The sequence below is a fragment of the Primulina tabacum genome, chromosome 16, assembly GCF_025594145.1.
Source record: "Primulina tabacum isolate GXHZ01 chromosome 16, ASM2559414v2, whole genome shotgun sequence".
Classification (NCBI taxonomy): domain Eukaryota; kingdom Viridiplantae; phylum Streptophyta; class Magnoliopsida; order Lamiales; family Gesneriaceae; genus Primulina; species Primulina tabacum.
Genome location: NC_134565.1, coordinates 36,212,512 through 36,231,266, shown reverse-complemented (window position 1 = coordinate 36,231,266; position 18,755 = coordinate 36,212,512). Strand labels below are relative to the sequence as shown.

The window sequence follows — 18,755 nt, the reverse complement described above, 5'->3', positions numbered from 1 at the left end:
GCCTGAGAGATATCCGACGTGACCACTCCGATACTAAAGTCAGCAGGTGAACAAGGAAAATCAATGTTGCAAAGAGAAATGACGTGCCAATAGTGTGTCAAAATCTAAAGAGTGAATGATGTGGGAGATATATATGTGAATGAATTTTTTAATGTTTATACAAACCTCGTATTTATAGAAAGGAGTGAAAACCTGGTTCCTTTAATAATATTCCACATCAAGAACACATTCTTGGTGAAAACCGAAAAAGACTGGGAACTGACAATGGAACATGTTTCTATAAATATTGCCATTTCAGAACCTCGTATACAGCTATATTTCTTGTTGAGACTCGTATACTCCGTCATCACACCTTTTATTTTACCTTTCATCATCATATTCTTTGCCTTTTCTTACGTCATATTTTGCCACCAGGTTTGTGTGATCTGCCACCCGTAATACATTTTACAAAGTTTTACATCTGGGTCGAAAAAACAACCAGATTTTTATGATGGTTCTTGTTTTTGCAGATCATCAATGTTTATGATCAGAAATATGAGAGTGGCGCTGCGTTTTGGCCAGATGTGCAAAGTCATGTGATTATAGGATTAATAATATCACAACTTTTGCTAATGGGACTTTTGAGTACAAAGAATTTTGCTAAATCAACTCCAATTCTGCTAGTTCTGCCTATCTTGCCCTTCTGGTTTCACCGCTTCTGCAAGGGACGATTCGAGTCGGCATTCGTCAAGTTCCCACTACAGGTTAGTAGTCATCCTATAAAATTTATGTTAGAAATTTTATCATAGATAAAAGAAATCAAAATTACATAACGAACACGAGCAGGAAGCAATGGTGAAGGACACGTTAGAAAAGGCGACGGAGCCAAACCTCAACTTGAATGCATTCTTGCAAGATGCTGACGTGCATCCGGTGTACAAAGGTATCGAGATAGATAAACCGGCGGCTATTGATCAAGAAGAGAATAATCCACTAGTTTCTACAAAGAGAAAACGCACGCATGAGTAGTAAAGCTTGTTCTGGTGGCATCACTCCTGAAGTTATATTAGAAGTTACTTCTTATTTGTCATGATTTTTTTTACTAGCAAATATCCGTTCTTTGGAAAAAAGAAAAGAAATTATTGAAACTGTCAATATTAGTGTGAAAATTATTTTATTTATATGCCTTTTTGAAAGATTAGTGCGTCTAAAATTGGGATTTGCTGTTAAATCAATACTCGTTGTAGCAAGTTAATTTGAAAGCGGGACTTCTGCTGTGAGAATTATTCGATGTTCTTTGTCGTATTTTTCCACACAGAGACAGATATCGACAAGAATTTGCACAACGGAAACGCAAGTAAAAACAACCTTGCACAAAACAATGATACAAATTATGAAATTTGCATTAATATTATCCAATCCATCTATCTAAGTATATAAAAACACCAAAGATAGCATGATTCGAACAGAGGAACAAAATTCAAAATCCTGTTTCTATGATCATCTCAGCAGCAGCACCCACAGCACCAATCCCACTAATTCCTAGAAGGGACAGCGCCAAGTCTTCCTCATTCCATTGTTTTAATCCCCTGCTAACTCTCTTTACGACTTCGACGTCAACTTCCAGCATCCAAGCAGGGGTGCAGCTAATCATCAAACTTATGTATCCAGTGACGTATGCTCTATAAGTAGCTTTGTCGCAGCCGAGTGATATTTTTCCATCCAAGGCACTTGCCAGGAATTCCAAGTGCTTTTCGAGAACCTTAGGTCGTCTCTTGGATGCGGGTGATGTCAAGTCCACTCCCCATGCAAATATACCTGTATATACTGTGAAATATGCAAGAGCGTAACCAACCATCATAGCAACTATACCTCCTGATTTCTCACTGCTCGATTCTGACCCATGAATCGAGGATATTAGCCATGAGGGTAGAGTTTCTTTGATCAAAATTTGAACCAAATTTAGACCACCGGTAATCCAAACCAGAGAAGCGGCCAGTGAAGCTGCAGTCTTCACTTGGGTCATTGAAGATGAAAGAGAAACCAGGCCATACTTCGAGCTGTACTTGGTTTTCTTGAGTTCTTCTATTTTTTCTTTGGATAAACCGTTGTTCAGAATATCTTTGACTGTGAGCATCAGAAGAGAGAGAATTTCTTCTGTGATAAACATGACATTTCTCACTGATTGATGAACTCGTAAATATAGCACTCCAGGCGCGACTGCAGATAATCCGCCGGCAAAGTGGGAACCAAAGCCATGACCGAGAAGAGCACCAACGCCACCATTGCTTGCTACTGAAGAAGAATTTAACCCAAGTACTGCTGTAAAGCATACTTTCAGGAGTTGGACGACAGCATCACTATTGTGGTGGAAGACCGTCTGTGCCGCAGAGAAGAGAAGAAAGTCACTCCAGCGCTTTACCTTTTGAGTCCATAAAGCAGCTATTATTGACATACAAGGCCAGGGGCAACAGATGCCAAGGTTACTCAAGGCCGGGCCAACCAGATTTAGAAAACGCCGAGTAGGTTTATCGAGTTTATAGGTTATTGTGAGGCTCACTAGGGCAGCCAGGGGTAGTGGTATAGTCACAGGAGAGCTTCCCACTACAAGTAAAAACACTAATCAGCATAATAGTTGCGAACTAGGTGCTTTTTTCAACTTTCTATGAAAAAAGACAAATCCTAGATCCTTGAAGAGTCTAGGAACCTCTGTTTCTAAAGAAGGATTCGTAATATAATGTAAAACTGGTAAAACTGTCACTCAAATAAAAAATAACTCACCACGGAACAATAAAAAAATTAATCTCAAACCTTTTACCTTAATAACAGATAGCATTCAACACTTAATTTTTCTGATCTACATTTTAAATTTAAAGTCAAAAAGCAATCATGCTGTAAAATCCAAAGCCAGAAAACTATGCCAGCAGCAGAACGCAAAAAGCAACCAGTAGTTAGGCAATTTGATTTTCAAATATCAAAGGTGCGCACCTAATGCAAGACATGGGACATTAACACCAGTAGAAGCTAAAATTTTGTTTATCTGTTCCTCAATTATGGATAAATTTGCAGCAGGGCTCGGCCAGTCCATTCCATTCATGAGAGCGGGCTTCCAAAGGCCCCGGGTCACTTCTGCAGAAAAGTAACTTACAATCGTCCCCAAAGAAGCAGGCAGAAAGTCGGCAAGATCTTTGAGCCCTGAGGTGGAAACATGAAAGTCATGTAAGATTAATAAATAATAAACAATTCGTAAAATTTGGAATTTAAAAAAAGGAACAACCTGATATTTAAAGTAAGAGGTACGTAAATGCGGTGAGAGACATTTCAAAGTACAGATATTCAGTAGTCATGAAAATCATAAATGCGGGTTTTGAAATGGATTTCTAAAATAATTTCTTCTAAACTTCTGCAAATATTTTTTGCCACTGAAAATATAATACAATTTATTCTATGTAATTATCTAAAAGTTTTTGCGGCCATGGAATTAACAAGAGCTTGTAGGTCAGAGAAATTATGCAGACACAAATGGTATTTCATTTTCTAAAAGCAGCCAATTATTTATCCAGGTAGGAAAACATGTGAGTCAAGTTTGATATGAAGACTACAGTACCAAAACATGCTAATAAAATTAGATAATATTAGAGTCTCTTTACAAAAATCGCATGCATCTTCAAGGAAGTGCAATATTTATGAAATGTAACTGGTCTATTTTAATAGCAAAAATATTGACAAACCAGTGGTCAATTCACGTGGTGTTAGTTTCCCGTGGGCACAAGCAGCAAGGGCAGCATCAAGAACAAAGGGAACCGCTTCAAGAATATCCCAAGCAGGTAATTTAAGACACATAAATGAATCATCAGTTCCAGATGCAGATGAGCTATTGCTTCCAGAGGTAGGAGTCAGCGGTTGACCACCTCTGTTTATTTTTTTGAACATCATGTTTAGGAGCGCCTCAACAATCTGATGAACAGGATTTCCAGGCACCAGAGCAGAAAGAATAGATGCAATGCATTCCTGGTGCTGTCGGTACCAACGCTTTAGTTTGGGAAAAGAATCCATGAATATGGGATCGGTGGAAGACGGATGTACCTAATCTTGACAGCCTACTTGCTGTATTTTTATTCTTTAGTTGATTTTCAAACGCAGCTAACTGGGAATTGCGAACCAGTAACAGATATTCTGGAGTCAATTGGGATCCAACTGAGGGGACATCTCCTATTACATGGTCCACTGGTGGTCGATCAAATCTCCAGAACCGCAACAACAGATTAAATGCATTTGAAAACACGGTATGAGAAGATATTTCTTCTCCAGTACTAAGACTCCATGACACATTGGGTGCACATGAACCAAAGACCTCACAGATTGACATCAAGACTGCAGCAAGTTGAGGAACCTGCAAGATAGTTGAATAGTTGTTGCACATGAACATTCTGAGATTACAATATTTCCATAAAAACTTATTCATTTCAGGTTTCTTCCTTCCTCCCATTTTAATAATAATCTCTGGGGTCATTTTTTAATCTAATAATAATGTTTTTTTTAGTTCCTGCACAAACCATCCTTCATTAACTTGTATTTTGTAAATATTGACAAAGGTAGCAATACATAGTTAAAAGCAAAATATAAAATGGTCAGCATAGTACAAGAATACGCTAACCTGTCAGGTCTTGGGTTTTCTGACAGCAGAACCAACTTTGTTTTCAGGTTTCAAAAAATAGTTTGATATAATATCTAATTGCGTTAGATGGCTTGAAACCCGTTGATTTTCCTTACAACTCTACCAAGGTACAGAAGAAGAGGAAAGAAATGAATTTGGACCTACCAAACCGTGCAAGGAAAAAATCTGCATACTATCTACAGATGATATCCCGCCAAGGAGAACATTCAGAACTGGAGCATAACCTATCAAATGAGACTCGCTTCCAGAAAAATCAGTAGGAACTGCAGGTGAAAGCAATCTTACGATGAAAAGAGCAGTATGTTCCTGTCAGTACAAGAGAAAAACATCGTTGAAAATGTAACAAAGTACAGACTGCAGAGAGCTACAAAAGACAGGCCCATAGGGAGGGATATCTTGTCCCATAAATCGCAGCATCCTCCATTTAAGGACTGTAAAGGTAAATGGATAATGGAACAACTCAAAAAGAGAAGACGCTACATTGCTTTGGGCTTAAGTATCAGTGAACAACTCGAGAGTCTCAAACTAACATTACAAGTCAAACATAATATTCATAACCAATTACCTGAATATTCCACCCACGACTTAGAGAAGCCCCACAGAATATTGTAGCGGCAGAAATCTTCTCGTCGTCAGTACTGCTGATAGCTATCTCGTACAATCTCTCAATCTCTACTAAGCTTCCATCAATTGTATAACCTCGAATCAGTTATAATTAATACCACCAGGGATATATAAGAATATAATTGAAAAAAAGAAGGATCCGGTGCCCTCGGTTGATTTATAAAAACTAAGCTCAATTTCAGCTGCCTTATTTGAATTGATAACTGGCTAAGTAAACAGATTGAATTATAACATCTCAGCTTCCTTACAGCAGGTGACACTCGAAACAGGGAACTGATAACCCAGCACTGTTTGACTGTGATATAACAACCAAGTATATGGTTAAAGAATTCACTAAGAGTGGCTGGGTGGTAACATCCTGGGATTAATTGATACCAATCCATAAGTTTGTTATGGGATATCATGAAATGATAATACCAGCGCAAAAAAAAAAAAGAAAACTCAAGAAAAGAAAGAAAAGAAAAGCATTGCCTGCAACTTTTCTCATTTGTCCTTGAAGGTCGACAGATTGTTAAGATGAGCCGTTTCATAAATTTTGATTTTTATCACAAAAGAGGTCAAGAAGTGTGCGCCGACGACACTAAAAAAAATCAAGAAAGCTAGATATCAAGGGCCTCCATTTGAATTAGATATCAAATTTCCACGAGTTAGTCAATGACCATATTAACTCCCAAATTAAAAATTTTATCTACCTTGTGGCAGGAGTCAATACCAGTGCATTGACCATTGTAGGAGTTAAAGGCGATCCTTTCATCAATGCTGACCAACAAGGAACTTGTCCGGAAACACTACGTGGAATTTGGTTGCAATGTCCCTTTACGTATCCAGGCCACAGATATGCTGATGTATCCAAAACATTTCTAGCTATGCAAGCCTCAACAATCAGATGCCGAAGGTCCCCAGCTGTAAATGATCAGAATTAGAAGCAAACCAAATGGCTTGAGAGAGGAAGAAGTTACCACCATTTTTCACTTTACAACAAGCCTTTACCTCACTAAGTGGGATCCGCAGTCTGCTACATGAATTATCTTGTCACTGTGTTATCTCCAACTATATCATCATTTATATTTAAATGGATTTTATCCTATTTTACTCTTGTTAACCAAGTATCCTTTGGTCTCCCTCTTCCTCAGTCAATGTGTGTTTTTGTCACTTAAATGTCCTCGTTCAACTCTTCTGTTTGTATTCTATGTAAAACATCTTTATCAACCCCTCAAATGTTTCGAAAAAATGATCCTAGATACTTAAAGCTCTCACTTACAAATAACTTGTCATCTTCTATGTAAACCATTGTCTTACATTTAATACTGCTAAACCTAAATTTCATATATTGTCTTTACTCTAGTAAGTCTAAAACTTTTGCTTCCAGTGTTTCGTGCCAGATTCGAGCTTAGCCTAATACTGTTTTTCACCTTATGTTAAGTAAAATTGCATGCATAGGAATAACTGAGGCAGTATTCACTAAACCAGAGGCTCAGACAGTATAAGGCAATCGCATCACACTGATTTGCATGCAATTTCAATACTCTCATTTGACAGACAGCAGAAGAATAATAAATTTCAAAAAAAAATTATGTAAATAGATTCAACATCTCTGAGTCCTCCTATGGAAAGTACGTGTATAAAAAACTCACAGATATTTATGGGAAAGTCATTCAGGCTCATGCCATCAATGTGTCCACTGCCAACTGTTAGGCCTGAAACAAACATCATTGCTTTTACAGCAGCTTGATTAGCCAACGAACTGACAAGTGGTGGAGGAGTCAACAAGCCTTCAAAATCATCCAACCGCTGTAGGCTGGAAACTAAGTCCTGACGACGCTTTCCCATGGAGAGTATGTCCTGTCTTTGATTAATGGAGCTTCGTTCAGCTTCACAAATTAACATGATCTCCTCTTCATCAACAATATGGACAACTACTAGAATGACAACAGACAGTAGCATGCATAAACAAGTGTCAAGACGAGGAATTGGGCCTTCACTTAAATTCGTCTCCTGGACACATCCAAAGAAAATATGTCGATTTCCAGCAAAGATTTGATGCAAAGCATCCAAATATAACCATATCAAAATGAATTTCAATCATGTAATACAATCTTTATTAAGAGCTACCTTCCTCAATAACTTATGTATGATGTCGGCAAACAAAGCAGACCGATTATAATATTTATGCATGCCCCAAAAATTGCAAATCAAAACAATTGCATGGACCAACACAACTACTGAGACCTCACCCAAGGCTTGGGCATAAATATATCAAATTATATTTACCAAGGACAGCATAGCAAGAAGCTGGAACTCCGTTGACCAAACAAATTCCAAGGACAATGCATATATATAATCAAACAGAATTTTACTTAACACGAACAAAAGAATACAGACAGACTAAACTCAAACTCAAGATTACAGTGGGGTAAGTTATACTGTTTCATCATTTTCAATGATTTCTTACCCTCTCGACAAGTCGTAAAGCTGCGATCCACAAGCCAAGAAATGAATCCTGCCAAGTGGTTTGGTTCAGAGCCTGGAGTGCCTTGACCAACCCTGTCATACCAATCTAGATTAGCAGATCTACACTAAATAAAATAGCTGTCCAACCATGTTTCAAAAGATCTACCTGTAAGTGTTTCTGCAGCAGCAGTGGTTGTCACTTGCATTCCACTTATTGCATCTTCCAAATAAAGATCTATGGGAAGCCAAAGTTCTGATCGAACAGTACCAAGACTTTGACCAGCAGATGACGGAGGTGACCTAGATGTAAGCGTGTGGTATTGTTTTTGTGAGTTTGTTTTGCATTTACATGGCAAAACATGATGTTTATCAGATGTTAACCGTGAGAGTTCCTCCGGAGAAATAACTTTTGAATTTCTCAGAGATAAGGAATTTGCAGCGAGCAGTCTCAAACTGTGAATAAAGCATCCCCAGTGCATTGGCCTAAAAGCAAATGGGACGAATGCATGCTTCAGTGCTGTATAAAACCATCAAAAGTCCAACTCACATTTCTATACAAAAGTTTATAGAGAAATCAAAAGGAAACAAGAAAATTACATGTTTTGACGAGCCAAATAAAGGATTCCGGAAGTTACTTTGTTCTGGAAAAATTCACCAAGTAGCTCCACAGCAACAACAGTATTAATTTTACTCAATGCCACCTGACGTTCCCCTTTCTTTCCGTCAAAATTATCAGCATAATCTATCTCCATGTCTTGATTCCTGGTTGGCCACCTAGATTTCTTTTCAGGAGTGAGTTCTATCAAACCTTCATCATCAAGTGATGCGTCGAGTAATCCCCATACAATTGCAAATATAAATTCCACAATAAGAAGCCCTGGTTCCGAGGATTGAACTCCGAACACCTGAAAAAATTGGAGGACATTGTTTATTGATTCCATGACCCTGCAAATGGATATTTCATCTCATCAATAAGGATCAATACGATTATATGAAGCGAAATTGCAAGTTCCCAATTGGCAAAACAATACTGAATAATGGAGACCTCGAAAATTTCGGGAAAATTAATGAATTTAATGCCCCAAAAAAAAAATTTCCAGCAGGTTTCCACACTGAAATTTTAATTTTTTGTTTAAAAAGAACTCTGAACTATGAACAATCCAACCAGATTGTTTATACTTATGCTACGCCAAATAAATGGCGACTACACCACTCACTTTTTGTATCTTCAAAAGATTTGCCTGTTACCATGAAGATAAAAATCATTGAACAGCCCATGGCTAGCTAAAGAGTGAGCTAGTGCATAATTTACATCACATATAGTAAGAAAAATATAATCTTAAATATTTGAACCAAAAAATACATACTTTTGATAGTTGGCACTATTAATTAGAGATGGCAGAGAAAACGCATATCTCTTAACAAGCTCCATATAGAGTCTATATGCCACTGGATGCCTCCTTCTCCTTGGAATTATCCTGCATAAATAACAATATGCAAGTAAAAATGTTGCATATGATGACATGGAAAATTCCAGGCAGCATGAATTGATGATTTCACATGAAAGGACCGACTAGTTAATAAAATGAAAGCAAACCTCGTAAAGAGAAGAGCGATAACGAACATGGGGGGAATGATACGAATCGTCAACGCCTTCTCAAGGAATTTCCATGCGATAGGGATGTTGTTTGACCAGCAAATGTGAGAGACTAGTAGCTCCGCTACTTCAACTGATGGCATGGATACGCCGGCAGCGTTGAGGCTTGAAGACAGCTGCATGACCCAAATCAGGGGGTCAGTGCCCCTTTCCTGCGCCGCTTTCGTCAACTCCAATACACCGTCCCATGTCCGCTGCGGCGGCGACTTCCCCGCCATATCAACTCACAATTACAATCCTCCGGAGATATTTACCGACCATTAGGGGTCTTCGTTCGTCCAATTGGGGGGCCGCAGGAAAAAAGGACCACACGAGCCAGTGGGCATTAATTTTGTAGAGCCGACGGCACGCCCATTATTCCAAGTATATTTAACTCAATATTATCAGATAAATAAATTTGTTATTTAATTTTAAATACATTAACCAATAACATATTATAAAATACTTTTATATATATTTATTTAATTAATAATCTAATATAGTCCCACAAAAATTTTAGTATTTTAATGTTTTCGTTCAACTTTTTTAAATAAAATAATCGTTTTTTTTAAAAAAAATTTATGTTGAATATTAAATTTTTCTAGAAAAATCAACGGCGATATCCTTTTGTAATTTTGTTTAATAAATATATTACACTATTTTCGAAATCAAATAATAATGAAATTTTATTGAGAAAATATTTTTTTTAGAAATAATTTAATTTTATTTATATTGAGCAAGAGTAAATATTGAATTACTCAATCATTTAATAATAAAAAATGTTCACATTTATTTTTAAAATATATTTAATCAACCTGTTCTTGTCACCAAAAATTAGTTTTTTGATTGTTTTGTCTTGAATGACTATTGGGAAAAGCCTAGAGGTGGGGATATATTCCACCAACATTATTACATGAACTAGAGAAATACTACAGGAGTCATCTCTATTTTTTAAAAAAAAAAATCGTCAAAAATATACTTTAAAAAAAAAAGACTAGAGGTAGGGAAATATTTCACACCGCCTTTGAATAAATTATTCTTTGGAAATGATAACATATTTCAGACGAGACAAGGCTATGAGAAAATCAACGTAAAATATATTTGAATCTCTTGTTCTTTGGAACCTCAAAATAATCAGTTGCGTTCAATTGTCCTCTCAATCGACATATTTGATCAACCAATTCAGCATATCTAGGTGAGCTTTATCAGCAGCCTTCACAGCCTTCTTATCAGTCAAGTTGTACCTCAAGGTCCACCCATGAGCAACCCCAGGAAAGATTTTCGCAAAGTTAGGAATCTATAGCAAAAGGCAAAAAAAGGCCGAAATTTTACAACTGATTATAAAGATTGAACTCAAATCTTTTGAATATATGTGTCCGCAAAAAGTATAGCACAGATATGGTCGTCTAAGAGAGCTAGACTGAGTGTTTACCTTTTTGGAGGACAAAATCTCCTTGAACCTTTTAACTAGCTTGGGAGGACACGAGACATGGTCATTCTCTGCTCCCAAAATAGCTAGTGGTAAATTAACCTCTGCAAATAACTCACAGGTTAATTAAAACTTTTCTATTGTAACCCGGTGCATTTTAAGGCAATTCTAGTCGAATGATGAGCATTTTATCTCAAGAAAATATGTCACCAACCCCAAAACTCGAATTTTAAGCAAATAAAGCTTCATACCTTTCATGTCATCTTCGGTCACAAGTGATGGATGTAGAAGAACTCCAGCTTGAACAATCCCGCATTTTACTAGTTCCACGGCCACCTTACCTGGCGATATAAAAAAACAAAAAAAAAAAAAAAACAGGTCAAGAATCTGATGCCTCTCGAATTATGGCTTAGAAGCAACATACAATCCAAGTTGGACCTGATGTGACCTACTGAAACATACCGCCGTAGCAAAATCCAGCAACACCGATTGCTGATGTACCGCGACCTCTCAAAGCCTCTAAAACCGGTTTTGTATCTTCAAACGCCTTAATCTAATAGAAATACTAATAACAATATGTCAAAAGTACTAACACACGATTCCTCATAAATAAACTAGCAAATACCTTACTCCGTGAAACATACTAGTGTTTATGATTATGGAAGCATTCTGACGGTAAGTAAAATCTAAGAATCATCATTAAAAATTGGGAAGACTAAAAGAGCAAACCAATTTGCGTTTCAATTGGCATCTCAAAACATGTCTTACGTTCACGTACTGAAAAGTTCACTCAATTCCTCGAGTAATATTTTTTTATTTTTTAACGTGTAAAACGAGGACTAGTTAGTGGGTAAGAAACAAACTGGATCATGCTGTGCCATCCAGACTGGCTTAGTCTTATTTGGGTTTGTAGGATCGAATGGATCTCCGTGGAAGAAATCCGGAACCACCGCATAAAACCCAGAAGCCGCAACTTTATCAGCAAGTTTCCTAGGAATAAATAGATCCTGGAATCAGTTTCAACAAAACCAAACAAAAAAATATCTCTTTCAAGATATCCACAACTGATTTATGGATAAATTGCCTAAAACCATTATGTTTTTCTAAATTTGCTAAAATTTTCTGTGAATAATGAATAAGCTAAAAACCCAAATATTGACAAATATGGAGCGAAACCCCCATGAAAAATTAACAAGCTAAAACTCCCTTTGTATTGTTAAATTTGTAGCTAAAAGCCTAAAACCCCCAGAAAATATGGGCCGGGATGTAGGAATACCTCAGGTTGGGTGCTGTATATCCTGCGCAAAAACATTAATTGCGTAAGGAAGCAAATAAGAAAATACAAAATTATTCACCTTCTAAAATGTATTTTTTAGTGAGTTCATCGCAGGTTGGCCGTTTGATCTTCTAGGCAATTCCAATCAAGAATTGAATTAAAAAAGAATAAAACCAATAATTGGTTACAAACATAAACTTGGTGAATGATTTTATTTCAGTATGTTCCATGATAAATCGTGAAATTTGTAAATAAAATTTTGCTTTTTTTTTTTACAATTTACCGTAAATGTCGGAAGCAAGGACGATAGCGAGCTCCGAATCCGAAGGGCCCGAAACGTAGCATTGAAGCCCTCCCATTTCCAGAACCGACCCCCCTCCCCTACCCCCGTTCAGCAATGGCGGATTCTCGCTGCAGTTCGGTCCCAACTTCGCGTGACCAGACTGCAGAGATTTGAAAAAAAAAAATTGATCTCATCTCCACAGTTGAAATCGACCGCTTCTAAACACAGCCGACTTACCTGAACTTGATGCAACTCCTCCGGTAGGAGACGGCGCTCGGCGGCTGATTTTTCCGTTCTAGCTATGATCATCAGCATCACATAAATCAGAATGAAAGTGTAAACAATTCTTTCAGTTGTTCCCATATTTCGCCGTGTATGGATCGATTGACTGAAATGGAGGGATAAATGATTGAAATATTGAATTTGAATGTGATCTTTGACAGGGAAGTAATCGAATTGGAAGTCAAAAGTTTACGAACTTTAGCTAAGGTATATCATGACAAAAATAATCTAATTTATTATATATGTAACGAAATATATACCGGGATGTTTCTTAAAAACGGCTGCTCGCGTGTGAACTTTTGACTTGTTCTTATTCGGAATTTGGTAAGAGCGGATTGGTGGACTAAAATTGCTCCAATATTTTATTTTCGTGTCTATTTTGGTGTTTCATCCAAAAATAAAAAAATTTCTATTTTTGTGTTCCCATTTTTATATTTTTATTATAATGTCTGGTCCACGTCGTCTACTTCGGAATATACGTAGAAATTTCATAATATTCAAGCGTGTACCTAACAATTTATATTTATTTTATATATGTGTTACATGACACATTTTTTTATTAAAACATAAAACTCATTAAATATATTTTTTTTACAGTGCTCTTATGTTAGCATATTGTTACTCTTAGGCATTCCCGGTTAGGGTAGGGCTCGAGCAAGATAGGAGGTCGGGCTGCTAAGGACTCGGGAGAATGAGATAAGGTTAAAGAACGCTAAGGATTTCAGCATGGTAGGGGTTCAGACTACTAAGAGTTCGGGGAATGATGAGGGTTCGAGAACGGTTAGGGCTCGGGATGACCATAACTCGGTTTTAGGGTTTCAAACTGAATTATCATGTTTTAGTGAAATACATTTTATATGTTTTCAAAAAATATATAAATTTTATATTGCTTTTTTTTTATCTTGATAGGTTAAAATCATAACTGATAGAAAAATACTCAACTATCTATGATTAAAATGTATAAGATAATGGTCATCATTTTCGTAGACAGGGGCAGAGCTACATGCTCTTGTACTCGGGCCAATTTTTTTTAAAAAAATTGGTGTGTAAATTTTGTATAATTTTGAAATAATATGATATTAGTACGGGTAGATCAATTTAAAAAATTAAAAGATTCTAAAGTTTAAAATTCTAGCTCGGGCAGAGCTATATTTCTGGCTCCGCCACTGCTCGTAGAGTATTTGCAAAAATCATACTTTTGTAAAAGTGATTAAATTTATAAAAACAAAATGTCGATTTTAGTCATGTATGTATTGATGTGTGATATTTTTAGTCATGTATATTTCATTGATGAATTATAATCATGTAATTATGTTTTTTAATCTAAATGTCAATAATAATATTGAGTGTAGTAATATATAAACCTTTTTTTTTTAGGAGAAATCAGATATTATGCATTAATTAAATCCACAGTAGCTACATCCATCAACCACGATGGGTAAAAACCGTACATCCAACATGAACGAGAAGGATGAGATAAAGCAAAATGCGCTAAACAGTGCGCTAACTTGTTTGTATTTCTACTTAACATGATCTAACTTTTTAAATCTACCTGAATTCAAGATATCTAATATGTTCAAGACCAACAGTCCCTGGTGGTTGCGAGCCTGAGACTTCGAAGTCACCTCTTTAACAACATTACAGGAGTCCGAGAAGACCCAAACATCAGAAACGTTACATCTCACAGCAAGCATCAAACCAAACAGAATAGCCGAGAGCTCTGCCTCCAACACTGATCCTGGTTTATGTATGCCTATGGCTGAGGCAGCAAAAATAATTCCAAAGTGATTTCGAATCACAGCACCCACACTATATTTACCAACAGTATCATTAAACTCAGCATCTACATCAAGTCGCCACTGTCCCAACAGAGGAGGCACCCACCTCATATCTCTGCTACTCTGCACCTCCCCTGAAGCTAAATTCCAAGCACCTCTAGCTGTTCTAAATTGCTCAAGATATGACATTACCCACTCGACTTTAATACATTTGTTGGGAATATGGCTATTATGTTTTAAAATACAAATCGCTTTCCAAATTGCCCAAGCAAGCATTGCAAACAATTCAAAATCAGCAGGTGAAACTTGATCCATTAGACACAACCCACATGATATAAAAGACAGCACACCGCATTTCTTTAGATATGGCCAAAAAAACGTACCTTTCCAGATATGCCTCACAAGGGGGCAAAAGATTAGACAATGGCTTGTTGAAGCATTCGAAGAGCTACAATAAAAGCAGCATCCATTGGCATGTACATGTCTTCTAAACAAGTTCAGTTAAGTGGGAATTAATTCATTGCTCGCACGCCAAAAAAATATTCGAACTTTCTGTGGGATGTTTAGCTGCCAAATCTTTTTCCACCACTTTTCCAACGAGAATGCCGATAGAGATTCATGTGGATCAAAGCATCCAATTTGAGCCAGGTAGCCCGATTTAACTTTGTACTTGCCTTTCTTTTCCCACTTCCAGAATTAACATCTTCAGTGTGCTGATTTCTCAAAGGTATATCAAGAATACATTCTGCTTCGAAGGAAGGAAATCTGGAGCGTATCTCAACTTCATTCCACATTCTGTCACATGAAATAAGTTCTTGAACCTTACTCAAACCACTTGAGCATGTCATCGAGCTTTTCCCAGAAAAGAGACTAGGAATCCAGCAATCAGTAAGTGCATTGATGTGGGATCCATTCCCCACTCTCCACATCAATCCTTTTTGAATAAGATCTCGACTCCAAAAGATCGATCGCCATATGTAGGATGGATTCGATCCTAAAGTAGCATCTATAATGTCACAATCTTTAAAATATCGAGATTTGAGCATTTGTACCATAAGCGAGGAAGGCTCCGTAATGATTTTCCATACCTGTTTAGCAAGAAGAGCACGATTAAATTCAGAGAGATTACGAAACCCCATACCTCCATATTGCTTCGGTCTACATAATTTTCTCCATCTAGCCCAATGCATTCCCCCTCCTTCGGTTTTTTTATTCCACCAGAATTTAGCGCACAATGTATTGCACAATCAACCACACCACCAGCCCCAATGTAACAAAAAAAACAAAAACAAAAGCCGTGGCAGGTAATTTTGACAACTCCTAGAAGATTCCTGAAAAGAAGCTTTTGTCTGAACTCAGAGACCCAACCTGGATTTAGACCCACCAACTCGCTAGAATTCCCCGTTAATTCTTGTATCACATGTATCTATTTTCTTGATTTCATTTATAATGCCACTTGCAAACGAAATTGGGCCTTGATTAATATGAATTATATCTATTGTAAATTTGAGGAGTGGTGTAGGATAGGCCAAATCTTGTTGCGACCCTTAAAAGACGGGCACAGAAGACGGAACCTTTTTGGTTATCTGAAACTGGGTTCCTCTCTGAGGAAGAGATGACGGAGCTCTGTTTGATGGCCTCGCATGGCTGCCCTCCTCATTTGTTGCATTCAAAACCAGGCTTTAAAAAGGTATAGAATAGAGGATTCCGTGTCTGTATAAGGTTCATATGTTTATATGCTCAAGAATTTTCGAGCACAAGCTTGAGATGCATATGCCCAAGATTGGCAGCCACTTTCTGTTTTTCCCTTTTTGCTTGACTTGTGATATTTTCCAGAATCGTTCCCATTATTTCGTGAATGATTCTGTTTTAGCACTATTGACTATTTGAACCAAATGAATAATATCTTAGTATTTGCATAGGAAGGTGATGCAGATTTCATTATCCTGGGAAAAGTTTTGAGATTTAGTTTTTTACTTGATTCGTGAATGAATACTTTGTTTGTTGATTGGCGTCCACTGTATAATTTTGTGTTCCTCTCGTGCTGAGCTTATCCTTTATGTCGCAGGACTTCCACAGTTTTCTTCCCCATCAGGACTCAAACCAAGTTCAGTTTAGCTCTCGCTCCTTTGGTTTATGCCTGCACCAGAAAGAGGATTGGAAATTACCAGTGGATTGTTAGACCGTCATAACTTGATCACACTGGAGTCGGCTTTTAAAAGGCCTACTGGCATTCAAGGTTCACCACTGACTAATTTTCTCCTTTCCATTTAAATATCTGTTACCTTGTACCAAAAAATACCCTTCCCAGTAATATATATATATTTTGCTACTTGTGTATTTTGATAAATTCATTGCCTCTAGAATTGTAGGGAGGAGTTAATCGCTCCTCGGGAATAATGATTGAGTTTTTAAAACCTCATGGCACTACTGAGCGTCCAGATTTATATAAAAAATTATGATAGGTAGTAATAGTACAATGCAAATCCGGACCCGATAACCGTAAAACTAGCAACTCATGGGATTCAAACTCGTAAATTTGAGAATTCAGTGACGCTGAAGTAATCCTTACTCTATTCGCGTTTTAAATTTTGTTGCTCAACCAGGCTTCGAACCTTCTGGCTTTGGGATCGCCGATAAATGTAAAAGTCAGGAAAAGATCTTGAAATTACTTGCCTCTGGATCAATGGGAGTAGAAAATGGTTCGCTTGATTTGTCTTTGCTCCACGATTTGATGGGGCATCTAGATTTTGCACCATTTTCTCAGCAGTTTCTTGTATATCCAACCGGGGAATTCTACTTCAATGAATCCTCTGTGGAATATTCGTGTGATCTTGATGGTCAACAACAGAACTATTTTGGGAATGAGATGAATGATGTATTTCACGAAATATCTAGCGTTTACTCGTCAAAAAATACGAATAAATCCAGTAAGCAGACTATGCTGGTCCCTTTCTTTGAAAGGTATTAATTAGCTTTATTTGTTTCATTGACCACTCAACTATCTTAATGAATTTGTTTTTTCTAGGATCCTCACAATGTTTTTATCTTGTTTACCAGGCGGAAAAGAGCACAAGCCAGCGCTATAGCATCCAATCTTCTAACTGAGAAAGCAGGACCTTTGAAGAGGTACAACTCTGCTTTCAAACCAGACATATAATTTTATACTCTCTAGGACTCCACTGCAAGGACAAACTATTTACGTACATTTATAAACTTAGACCTCAGTGGTATCTTGGTGAAGTCCTCAGTTTTTCATAAAATAAGCCGCCTCCATCTATGTATATTCCTATTTGATATTTTTTTAGATTTTCTTAACAAGTTTAAATCATCTTCAATCTCTAAAGGTTAAGATGTGAAATTCTCCTATGCAAAACCATGTTTTGGCGTCTATTTTGTATGTACAAAGGCGTGTGCCTGCCACTTGTAAAATATTAAACTGCCATCTTACTCTAGTCTTGTTCTAGATATATATGATCACGAGATGAAAAAATTTTGCACCTTACGTTATAAATTTTTTGCAGCCACGAAAAAGTGAGGAGAAAGGCATCAGAGAAGAAGAGCCCTACAAGAAGCATTAAAGAGAGGGAAAAGAGCCACGTTCACATGTGTGAAATTCTTTTGTCCATTCTTGTCAACAAAGAGCAGTGGCAGACCAAAAACACTATCCACTTGTTGAAGAAATTCAGTCCCCCGCTGCCTGAGATGCTAACCCAATGCTCCGCCACCATTGCTGGAGCTGGTATTGCTGTCATTTTATCAGTACTATGCCGTGTAGCCTGTAATAGGGTACCCTTTTGTGCATCTAAGGTTCTGAGTACTGGATTGGGGTTGGGGCTTATTTCGCTCTCGTGGGCTGTACAAAAACTGAGAGATACGGTGAATTCTATCGGCAAAATTTCTGGCAAGATGAGCGAAAAAGAAGATGAAATGATGAATTGTTTGGGGAGAAATATGAAGGATATGTACTATCGTGGAGCGGCCTTGATGGTGGTAGTTGTTCTGAGGGTGGTGGTCTGATTAACGTTGGTGAGTTGATACTTCACACAACGTTGCATGCACACTGTTGGGACATTCTTCGTAGTCTCAAGATTGAAATTGTAATTCGAGAAGTTACATTTTTTCCTGGGAATTTTGTTGGAGGAGCAATCATCCCCTTGTGAAATTTTTTATATCTAAACTCTAATGAAAACATGGAAACTACTGTGAAGGGTAATGAGAAAAGGTTGATGTCTTTGTCAAAATGACCAAAAGTAACATTAACATAAACTACACCTGACGGTTAGAGAATCATCACTCCCTGAATAAAATTTTCCACTATCTAGTGAAAACAAGGAGA

At 37.3% G+C, this 18,755-nt stretch overlaps 4 protein-coding genes across 5 annotated transcripts; 2 read left to right on the top strand and 2 right to left on the bottom strand.

Moving 5' to 3' along the window:
* Positions 1-198: 198 nt before the first annotated feature.
* LOC142530206 (hyperosmolality-gated Ca2+ permeable channel 1.7-like) lies at positions 199-1,216 on the top strand. Its single transcript, XM_075636005.1, has 3 exons — positions 199-414; positions 510-743; positions 826-1,216. Exons 1-3 carry the CDS (start codon positions 265-267, stop codon positions 1,006-1,008), a joined length of 567 nt encoding a protein of 188 aa, XP_075492120.1. The 5' UTR covers positions 199-264; the 3' UTR covers positions 1,009-1,216.
* Positions 1,217-1,361: 145 nt separating this feature from the next.
* On the bottom strand, positions 1,362-9,740 carry LOC142530130 (mediator of RNA polymerase II transcription subunit 33B-like). Its single transcript, XM_075635919.1, is given in 13 exon segments — positions 1,362-2,583; positions 2,968-3,174; positions 3,711-4,068; positions 4,070-4,372; positions 4,802-4,963; positions 5,223-5,337; positions 5,974-6,184; positions 6,916-7,276; positions 7,734-7,825; positions 7,899-8,215; positions 8,330-8,677; positions 9,100-9,210; positions 9,330-9,740. Coding segments are annotated over 13 exon segments (3,987 nt in total). The 5' UTR covers positions 9,608-9,740; the 3' UTR covers positions 1,362-1,459.
* A 585-nt stretch (positions 9,741-10,325) lies between these two features.
* On the bottom strand, positions 10,326-12,841 carry LOC142528971 (endo-1,3;1,4-beta-D-glucanase-like). The gene is made up of 8 exons (XM_075634284.1): positions 12,594-12,841; positions 12,357-12,516; positions 12,074-12,095; positions 11,661-11,787; positions 11,260-11,350; positions 11,049-11,138; positions 10,801-10,901; positions 10,326-10,665 (listed from the first exon to the last, which is right to left on the bottom strand). The coding sequence occupies exons 1-8, from the start codon at positions 12,717-12,719 to the stop codon at positions 10,525-10,527; spliced, it is 858 nt and encodes a 285-aa protein (XP_075490399.1). The 5' UTR covers positions 12,720-12,841; the 3' UTR covers positions 10,326-10,524.
* Positions 12,842-15,859: 3,018 nt separating this feature from the next.
* LOC142529306 (uncharacterized) lies at positions 15,860-18,626 on the top strand. Of its 2 annotated transcripts, none has more exons than XM_075634810.1 (5): positions 15,860-16,106; positions 16,485-16,655; positions 17,023-17,380; positions 17,477-17,545; positions 17,938-18,626. In XM_075634810.1, exons 2-5 carry the CDS (start codon positions 16,553-16,555, stop codon positions 18,434-18,436), a joined length of 1,029 nt encoding a protein of 342 aa, XP_075490925.1. In that variant the 5' UTR covers positions 15,860-16,106; positions 16,485-16,552; the 3' UTR covers positions 18,437-18,626. The 2 variants fall into 2 exon arrangements, with proteins under 2 accessions (XP_075490925.1, XP_075490926.1); XM_075634811.1 differs by having other exon boundaries at positions 15,865-16,106; positions 17,941-18,626.
* Positions 18,627-18,755: the final 129 nt, after the last annotated feature.

Excerpts from the sequence above, each read along its gene's own strand:
- LOC142529306 (XM_075634810.1), top strand. The coding sequence starts at position 16,553 with ATGCCTGCACCAGAAAGAGGATTGGAAATTACCAGTGGATTGTTAGAC. Across the intron at positions 16,656-17,022 it reads AAGGCCTACTGGCATTCAAG|GCTTCGAACCTTCTGGCTTT; the intron begins GTTCACCACTGA and ends TTGCTCAACCAG. Across the intron at positions 17,381-17,476 it reads CTGGTCCCTTTCTTTGAAAG|GCGGAAAAGAGCACAAGCCA; the intron begins GTATTAATTAGC and ends CTTGTTTACCAG.
- LOC142530206 (XM_075636005.1), top strand. The coding sequence starts at position 265 with ATGGAACATGTTTCTATAAATATTGCCATTTCAGAACCTCGTATACAG. Across the intron at positions 415-509 it reads ACGTCATATTTTGCCACCAG|ATCATCAATGTTTATGATCA; the intron begins GTTTGTGTGATC and ends TTGTTTTTGCAG. Across the intron at positions 744-825 it reads TCGTCAAGTTCCCACTACAG|GAAGCAATGGTGAAGGACAC; the intron begins GTTAGTAGTCAT and ends GAACACGAGCAG.
- LOC142528971 (XM_075634284.1), bottom strand. The coding sequence starts at position 12,719 with ATGGGAACAACTGAAAGAATTGTTTACACTTTCATTCTGATTTATGTG. Across the intron at positions 11,351-11,660 it reads GGATGGCACAGCATGATCCA|ATTAAGGCGTTTGAAGATAC; the intron begins GTTTGTTTCTTA and ends TATTTCTATTAG. Across the intron at positions 11,139-11,259 it reads TGCTGGATTTTGCTACGGCG|GTAAGGTGGCCGTGGAACTA; the intron begins GTATGTTTCAGT and ends TTATATCGCCAG.